At 36.9% G+C, this 9751-nt stretch overlaps 1 protein-coding gene across 1 annotated transcript; it reads right to left on the reverse strand.

Annotated features, from left to right (window-relative positions):
• Positions 1–2137: 2137 nt before the first annotated feature.
• Positions 2138–3026, reverse strand: LOC102212029 (GTPase IMAP family member 7-like). The gene is made up of 2 exons (XM_005725639.1): positions 2993–3026; positions 2138–2871 (listed from the first exon to the last, which is right to left on the reverse strand). The coding sequence occupies exons 1-2, from the start codon at positions 3018–3020 to the stop codon at positions 2138–2140; spliced, it is 762 nt and encodes a 253-aa protein (XP_005725696.1). The 5' UTR covers positions 3021–3026.
• Positions 3027–9751: the final 6725 nt, after the last annotated feature.

Below are 9751 nucleotides of genomic sequence, written 5' to 3' on the forward strand. Positions count from 1 at the left end.
AAACAGAGTTTGACTGATTGACAACAGCTGTTCAGCAGGATATTTCAAATATTTCAAAAGACATTTTTAACCCTGTCTCACACTCACAAATGTATTTAAAATTTTAAAAGTATTAAAAAAAACTACAAAATGTGTTGGTAGAGCAGAATCCAACATGTGATAATATAGAAAAATAATACTTGATTGTGGTTAATAGACCCCCCTGGTGATAGCTTTCCTTAACAAAACACTTAACGTCTACCTGTGTTTCCCAGCAAAAAGGATGGTGAGGACAAAAGGAATAGGTGAAGCAATGATGGAGGGGAATAAAAAAGAAAAAGGAACAACAAACAACCTACTGTGAAATAAAATAGATCCCAGTGAGAGAACAGGTCACTGAAAAATACATGCATTTGATTAATGTCCAAAACAAAGATGATATGAACTTTTTTCCCAGCTTCATTTTAATCTAAGCCAGCCTCTATGTGTCCTTTTCTGCTCTAACTGAGCACTCAAAGCATTTTATCAAACATACATCATTTCCCCATTCACACAACAACACAATAACTTGAATTACCTTATTAAAAGGTTACCAAAACTTTAAAGGTCAAATCAATATCTTCAGCACTGTAGCTGACAAACAGTTAAATCTCTCTTGAGCCTTGTATTCCTTTATAGCTCAGTTGTGACAAAATAAATGTCTTCACAGTTAAACTGTTAATAAAAAAGTTAATAAAAAAAAATCCTACTGCTGTCCTAGACGCACTCAAGGGCAACAAAGTGAGGGGGGGTTTTTTCTTCCTTTTTTTATGTGGTGTTGAGTGAAAGAGGAGTGGGTGTTGGACCAAATATCTGGATGCAATGTGGTTTCCTGATAAGACATCAAGTTGGCAAGAGGAACTGGTTGATCTGCATGCTTCATGAATATACACAGTTACTGGCAGGTACGTACTAACGCAACAGCTCACCAGGGCGTTTCACAGTGACTCTCATCCAAAAATAACAGACTCTGCCTAAAAAATAATCATATTAAAAAATCATATAAAATAACACAACATACCTTCAGACAGAAGTGCATTACAAACACAACATAGGAGTAGTGGACATTAATTAATGGACTTAAAATGCTATTTTATTGTACAAAAAAAGATGCTTTTGAGCATCATTAGGGCTCAGTCTTAATAGAAGGTTGTTGTTTTTTTCAATAGATACATATAAAAATCACAAAAGGATAATTCACTTGCTAGAGCCTCAAAAACAGACCATCAAATAATAAGGACCATTTAAGAAAAACAGCACCATATCAGAATTTTATAATCTGCTTATGTTTATCAGAGAGATCGCAATATAAGATAAATGAATCAAAATAGGGAATCAAATCTTGTAATTGGAACTGACTTTTGTGTGTCCTGCTACATTAAATATAACCTATAAAACAATACACTGTGTTTGTGATTTTTATTTTTTTAAAGGAGTTAAGCTACATCTGCAGGATCCTGTGTCCATATTTCTCTACTAATTTGTACAGCGCTATGATTCCCTGATGTTACCATCATTAATCACTCATATGATTTCTTTATAGATATTTTTAGACGATATACCCCAAATAGATGTTAGAGATTGACTTTGACATTGGCTGGAGAATCAAAGAACAGAAACTGAAACTTTTTTAAAGCTATTTATTCAGTGAATGCAATCTTGATTTCATAAATGTACATCAAACAATATTGGATGCCACGCATGTTATTCAGTAACCTCATGCATGGATATCATATAGATATACCTTCTACAGAGCGTTTAACCCTTTCTAAGCTTCGTTTTTTTTAAACAGTTATCGTAAATACGATACTTTTTTACTTTTTAACAAATTTTAAACTAGATATAGGAAACACAGAGTTTAATGATGTGTATGCATTTAGAAATTAGCTCAGCTTATATCAGCCACAGAAATATTCACTTGAAGACATTCCCACTGATTTAAATATAAATTATACAGCAGAATGGAAAGTGATTTAAAATAAATGAGGCATCAAATTTTGAAAATTATAGTTCTAAATCATTTATGTCTAAACTGATTTTACATTTAGAAAATTAACATATTTTATTAAATGACAGCTGCTTAATTTACACCAGATTAAGACCCCATGCTTGAGTGGTTCTAACCGTCGTTATCTGAACCCAAGACGGTCTGGAACAAGATGATTCTCTGCAACAGTTCGGCCATGAAGGTCACGTTGTTAGCGAGGTATTCATTGTCATACATGGCTTCATGCTGCTGCAGAATTTGCTGTGCCTTATCAAACATTTCATCGGTGTAATGTGTTTCTCCATTTGCTGCCACCATGTCATCAATTTTTCTGAACAGCTCAACAACCTGAACTCTGTTCCAGATGTTTTTGTTATCGAATACATGGTACCTATTACCGCACCTGTTCAGCAGCTCTCTGAGCTTCTGGTGGCCAGTTCTCAAATAGGCATGTATGGTTATCTTCTTGTTTGTTAGTTTGTCACCATGAGTAAACAGAATCATCATGTAGTTTGATGCGTCAGGTCCAAAGAGTTTCTCCAGGGCATCCACACAGTTTTCTTCTTCTTTGGTAAACCTGCCAATCTGAAGGACCAGGAGGAAGACATGAGGGCCGGGAGTGGAGATCTGGATGCATTTCGCGATTTCTTTCTTTATACTGTCTGCAGTCTTAGATGTATCCAGAAGGCCAGGTGTATCAACCAACTTGACATTTCTAGTGCACTCAAGTTTAACTGCCTCACAGTGCACTGTCACTGACTCTGAACTCTCATTAGCCTTAAACGTTTCTTTGCCAATAATGGTGTTACCAGCAGCACTTTTCCCAACACCAGTTTTCCCAATGATCACAATCCTCAGTGGGCAGCCTACAGAAAGAAATATCTACTGTTTTAATTGTGTGGATCACAAGCATAATCTTAACAGTATTAAAAATTCAACGTGATATTTTAAAAACACAGGAAATCAAAATAGAAGATGTAAGTTTACCATCAGGGATTGATGAACTGTTACCCATCTCTGCTCTTGGCTCTTTGGCAAATGAACAGAAAGCCGCTCTGAGTGGTTTGATTTGTTGTTCAGCAGTTCCCTGCACTCCTCCCACTGGGTGGACCTAACTCTCAGTCTATATCAGCAAGACTGCATCTGAATTCAGATTCTGTTGAAATCTGCACGTGGTTCATCTTTAAGCAGCTGACAAGATGAGTTCTGCTGGTTCACCAAGTAAGCAACTCTTCCTTAATTACTTTTGTCACATTTATATACCCCCTTCATATTTCCATAAAGATATGAGAAATGATTTAATCTAAACATGAGAAACTCTAGTGTTACCTTAAATCCTTAACTGAAGAAATATTGATTTACTAATATTAACAATTTTCTCAAGTTATGTATCATATGAGACAGAGACATGAAACTTTGGAACAGTGTAGCTGAGATTAAAGTATATCTGCAGATTGTTGTTGTCCGACTCTTGTCCAATACAAAGTTAGTTGGAACAAATTATGCTCTTCTTAACAAAGAATCTTTCCCAGTGCTGTTTTCTTTTAGCTACAGACACACCCTTGGTTAAATATTTCTTTGGAATTATTCAATTTTTATTTTGTTGCCTTGTTCCATTGGTATGTGTGAGGGGATCTTTGGACAGTACTGGGAGAAAAAATACCTCTTTGTAGCATTGTTGCTGGATTATTGGAACACTGTGACATGACCATTGAATTGTCAGTGAACAAATTGCTCCTATCTTTAATTCCATCCTTCATTTTAATTGTAATCACACACCTGGAAATTGTAAAGTGAAAAGTATACAACATTTTGAAAAAATACTCTTGCCTTTTGCTTCTACAGATCACCCTGTCAAGACTACAATCATTCTCTTTGGAAAGAAGGAGAGCTTGCAGAAGAAAATCAAAAGTGAAATCTTCAAAAATCAGAGAACTGTTTCCAAATTATGTAATGACTTTTTTGTGAGCGAGAGCGAGTCATTCAAAATCATAAGTACTCCAGATGTTTTGGATGACAAATATCTGGATCCAGATCAGAGGATAATTGATTTGATGGCACTTTCTGATTTTAGCCCTGATCTGTTAATGTTGGCAATAGATTCAGAGGATACAGGGCAAGTGGAAAAAGTAAATGCTCAAATTGACAAACTTGAACATATTTTTCAAGGAACTGTCATGAAACACTTAGCCATCATAATAGATAATGGCAAGAACAAGAATAAACCCAACCTGAATCATGAGAAGGTATTCTATATCCAGGAAGATGTGAATAAAAACCTGCCTGATCAGTGTAAGGAATGGTTAACTGATCAGCCACTCCAGTTTAAAACTGAAAACTACATTCAAATTGCTGTGAAACGAAGGAAACAATATTTTGAAAGCACAAGGTAACACAAAGGTCCAGCTTTTTTTCAGTTGGCTAGTCATTCCTATTTTCTTTACAGCTAGCTTGTGTTTGTTTATTTTCTCATTAGTTGTTTCTGAGAAAAGAAACGTTTCGATCATGTAGTTGCAATACCAATACGTAATAACACTTTAGAAATATAAGGATAAATGCTTCTGATGTCAGTTTTATTAAAATAACAAAACCAGTGCAGCCTTCAGTAAAAGTCCATCCATCCATCCATCCATCTTCATCCGCTTTGTCCGGGGCCGGGTCGCGGGGGCAGCAGCCTAAGCAAAGAGTAAAAGTATTTTCCTAAAATAAAAATATAGTAACGGCAATCGCCTTCAGCATGTAGAACAATTGTTTTTAATGTAGCCTAATGCTACAAGCAATCTACTAAACAGCCTGTCAAAGTAAGACAATAACTCAGGAACAGGAAAATTTAGGCATCTTGTAATAAATGGAAAAAAAGATGCTAACAAAAACAAATTTGGTCCCACATTATTTTAAAAAAAAGTTTTTTTTTCTTTTTTCCCCACCAAGTGACTTAAATAAACAAAAGTAAATTCACACAGTTTCTAGATCAATCAATGACCCCTGTGCAACCACCAGTTGCTAGGAGAAAATGTGTATTCGCCACTCAGTCCGTGAGTTGTTATAGGCTACTGACACCAACTTATGTGCAAACTAGACAAATTTTGTCTTGAGAAGGAGGAAACTGTGCTGTACTCTATACCTTTTTGCAATGGCAGCCAGCACCCTCCATACTCCATAGTTTTCCCTAGCAACCAGGGGATTACAGAGCGAAATTAGTTATACAGATGATTTACATTTTAAATATCTTTTTCAAGGCCCCACAACAATATCAAGCCATTTTTGTATCACAACATGCTAAAATCAAATGTATTGCTATATACCTAAAGCATGCAGAGAGACACACACACTTTGCTTAAAACACGTGGAACCACCTTTGTAACCTAAGAAGGGCAGACAGCCACAATCACTTCATACACTTCAGCTGGTTCAGTGGTGCAATTAATCTTACCAGGTTTCTTTAATCCTGAGAAAACTAAACATTTTTGTGCAGCTCCAGTAGGAACAACTTTAAGATCTTCAAATTATGTCTTAAGGGGGGAATTTTTTCAAAATTTTTACTAGAGTGAATAAATACAAATGCTGAGTACTGTTGTAGATCTGGTATAGCAGGGTTGAGTCTGTAAAAATTGTAAAAATATCGAGTAAGCTCTCGAAGGTTAGAGGTTATAATTTAAAATAGAGTTTATGTGTGTTTATGGGGGTTTTTTTTGAGGAAATCCACTGAAAACACAAGCTAATTTTAAAAAAAAAATTCTTGTGAAATTTGAAGTTTTGTTGTTGAAATATATCTTATATCTGCAGTGATTATAATTATTATTTCAGAAATGAATGTTCTCCTGATCACCATGGGGCAAGAGGTAAGTCTGGTATCCAAATATGAGTGTAGTTTTTCTAAGCCAGTTTTTTTAAACTACATTTTATGATATAATAAACAATTACACTAACCCTAACCCAGGAACTGAAACCACCATTGTTCTTCTGGGAAAAAGTGGAACTGGAAAGAGTGCATCTGGAAACACTATCCTGGCTGCTGGAAACTCCCAGATGGATTCAACTTTTGAATCTCGTCCGAGCTCCACACCAGTCACCAACAAGTGTGAGGAGAAGAGGGCACAGATATTTGGGACACAGATTAGAGTGGTTGACACTCCAGATTTCTTGAACAACGAGGAAGATGTAGACAATGCACAAATAGAAGAGTGTAAGAGGTACTGTCAGGAAGAGCAGTGTGTTGTGTTACTTGTGATACAGCTCGGCAGGTTTACAGAGGGCGAGAATGAAATATTACATAACCTGGAGAAACATCTTCAGAGGAAGATCAGGGAGAAAACAATCCTCCTGTTTACACATGGCGAAGATTTCAACGGTGATTTGACAGAGTTTATTGGCGAACGATCTCACCTCAAGTACATTGTGGGAGCTTGCGGTAATCGTTGCCATGTATTCAAGAACACTGTTAAGGACTCTAAGCAAGTCCTTTCGCTTTTCATGAGCATTTCTAAAATTGTTCCAAATTGCACACCAAAACAGCCAACACCGTGCTCTTTGTTTTAGTGTTTGCTGACTTACATCACAAGCCCAACTAACACATACATGTTTGTATGGCAAGTAAGCGTGTAATCTTTTGAAATTCTGTGAACTTCTTGTATACACATATAATGTGACATCTCTTTAATTACAGCATTTGTAATTTCAAGTACTTCTACTCTATGTGATTTATGGATACTTTTTTCACTCTTCAACTTTTGGGGAAGTTTTTAAAAAGAGAAGAGTTTTTTTAAACGGTCTAGAGAATATAAGAAAAGCTTATTTTTAAGTTTTGCTGTGGAATGAGGTGTTTTAAGACACAATGTTTATGGGTAAAATAAGATGTTATAGCCATGTTTATATCTATATAAACCAAAAGTCAAATGTATTAAATAATAAACTCAGCAATAAAATATAAAAAAAAATACCTTGGAGTCTAGTTATTGAATGTCTGTGTCAGTCTGCTTCTATTTAGCTGCTGCCCTGTTGTGTAGATTTAGTCTATAAACTACATCATTTTATGATTACCTGTTATTATTGGTATCTGATCACATCACAGTTTGTATGTTTAAAAAGAATGTTGCCAAAACTTGAAAAAAAAATCATCAAAATTTGTAAAAACTTTTTTTTTTTCTTCGTTTGGCTCTTTTGCCATCAGAATTATTGTCTAAAGGCGAAGAACGGGTTTACTTTACCAAATGGACCATCCCAGCCTTGCCTTAATGGTCTATTTGATTCACCTTTTATTGTTTATTTTATTTTATTTTCACTTGCTAAATATGGGACAGACTTGACTGGGGAAAAGAAAGGGGAGAAGGAAAGAGGGAAAGAAAAACAGCAGAGAAGAGGGACGGGGATAAAGGGCAAAAAAACAAAAACCAACAAAATAAGCAGACAAAAAAATACATATATCAATCACCTGGATCACCTGTTGAGAAAGAAAAAAGAGAAAACAAGCAGAAGAAAATGATCTATGGGAATGTAACAGTAAATACTAAATATTAAATATTATTGTGCAGCACGTAAGATCAACAGAACACAGTGTGCTTTGAGGTAGGAGCCAAAAAGGGTGCCGTATGTGTGTGTGTGAGCACCCGTGTGTACACCTGTGAGCATGGACGCGCTTGTTTTTAAAAGGTTCCTTCATGTAATGATCTGCTAGAGGGTGTGGGGGAGCCACAGCCCCGTCCTCCAGGGCATGAAGCAGGAATGGAGGAGATCAAAACTCCAGACATCCAGAGGCCCCCAGAACACAAGAGACCAAGGAAGACTAACAGAGGGGCAGCCGCGCCACTGTCCCAGAAAGAGCTGAGGAGTGTCCCAGATGAGGGCTCACTCAGCAGCCGCGGAGCAGAAGCCAGGGGGGGTTGCAGTGACGTGCCCGTGAGCTCCGCCGGCAGCCAGCTGTGCCACAGTGACCGAGCCCCAGGCCGAGAGGCTGAGGGCACCCCACCCCCGATGTGGCCCGAGCGAGCCCCAGGCTCCAGGCCCTGACAAGCAGCCACCAGTGTGTACCTGGACGCCCATCCCCGGACACAAAGAACCACCAACGCACCGATGTCTGAGGGAGTCTGCCACTGGTAGGGAAAATTTTTAACAGCTTGAAGCACCAATAAGTGAACAGTAGAAGAGATGAAAATACAATGTCTTTGTATTCAAACATTCAAGACCTGTTCTCTTATTTATCCTTTTGTTGTTTTACTGTATGTAAACCTTAAGCATGAGAGAGAGCAAAGAGGTGAGTGGTTATGCGCTCTCTCTTCTTTACTCTGACTGCACCACAGTGAACATAAAATAATATGTTATCAGTAAATCAGTGGTGTTCCTTGACATGGTGTTTAAGAAGACTATTAAAAGTTATTCTAATGTAAAAAAAAATAATAATAATAATAATAACTTATCTCTTTAAACAATGTGTGACTTTCATTTTCTGCAACAAATAAATGGTAGATTTTACTAACAACCTTCCCATTGCTTAGTAAGACATTTACAGTAAATGAAAGTTGAGTGTAGCCAAACTACTTGCTGTTTGAATAAAGAAAAAAAGGTAGTGTTAAACTAAGCTCGTACAGATCTGGATAATATAATGTGAAAATACATTGGTACAATAATAAAAGGTCTTGTCTCAATAAATTACAGTACAACATAATGGGGACACTAATTTATGTATATATGACCCCTTTCAAATGGAGGTTGTGTAATTTAAAACTCTTATACAATATGACTGTATGGTGCATTTAAAAAATAAATACATGAATGAATGATCACATAAATTTAAAAAAACACACTCATACAGAGGTGCATCTAAATTCTCTATGTAATAGCTTGTTTTTAGATATTTGTAAAACATACCACAGTTGAGATCAACAGCAGGGAAAGTGGGTTAGCTGCCATTTCCAGTGACTATCACTTGCCACACGTAAGTGCTCAGCTAAAAAACAATAAAGAAGCTCAGACAGAATTTTTTTTCTTTAAAACTGTTACGAGTTCAAATATTGGGGATGGAGACAAGAGGAAAAACCACAAAAACAACACTGGTCCGGCCGGGTTAAGTCAAATGATGATTTTAATAGTCACACGCATGGGAGATGGACACTATATGCAGACAGCCTCAGATCTCAAAATGGTGGAGCATTAATCAAACTCTTATAGCCTCTGGTGCCCCCACCTTATCATAAAAGCCTAAACATTCACATGCTTTTCTCTCACACGGCGCCTAAGCTACGACCTTGGCTCCCCGTTTATCTGCTCCTGCTGAGATGGGGCAGAAAACTCCAGCATGCTCTGTTCTCTTCTAATCAGACAAATAATGACTTTCTGCAAACAGTATTTCTTATAACATCATAAAACAATATCATTCATCCACAATAAATCAGCAGTCTAATGTAATGCAAATCAGTTTAACTAATGCAATAGTTATCAGCTTCTTCTAATTCAGAAGAATAATGCAAACTAAAACTACATAATAATTCACAATCTTTAGTTAGGGGTATAACATGGCATAAAATAATATTATAATTTAACACTCCCCCTGATGAGCTCGTTAGAATAATGAGCTCACCAACACCCTGTAATCCAGTGTGGCCGGGTTCATCTCTTCTCACTCCTGAGGTCCTTTTGTCCCCCTGATGGGCGAACCATATGTGAGATGACCTCTGTGTTTGCGCAGTTCAGATGTAAGAAAAACTATTATTCCAACAGTAGCCGGCACAGATGACACTCCCCAGGTCTCCC

The sequence above is a fragment of the Pundamilia nyererei genome, unplaced genomic scaffold (genome assembly GCF_000239375.1).
Source record: "Pundamilia nyererei isolate P.nyererei 1_Seehausen unplaced genomic scaffold, PunNye1.0 scaffold00016, whole genome shotgun sequence".
Taxonomy (NCBI): domain Eukaryota; kingdom Metazoa; phylum Chordata; class Actinopteri; order Cichliformes; family Cichlidae; genus Pundamilia; species Pundamilia nyererei.

Coding starts and splice junctions, on each gene's coding strand:
- LOC102212029 (XM_005725639.1), bottom strand. CDS start 3,020: ATGGGTAACAGTTCATCAATCCCTGATG. Junction 2,872..2,992: donor CAGTTCATCAATCCCTGATG/GTAAACTTACAT, acceptor TTCTTTCTGTAG/GCTGCCCACTGAGGATTGTG.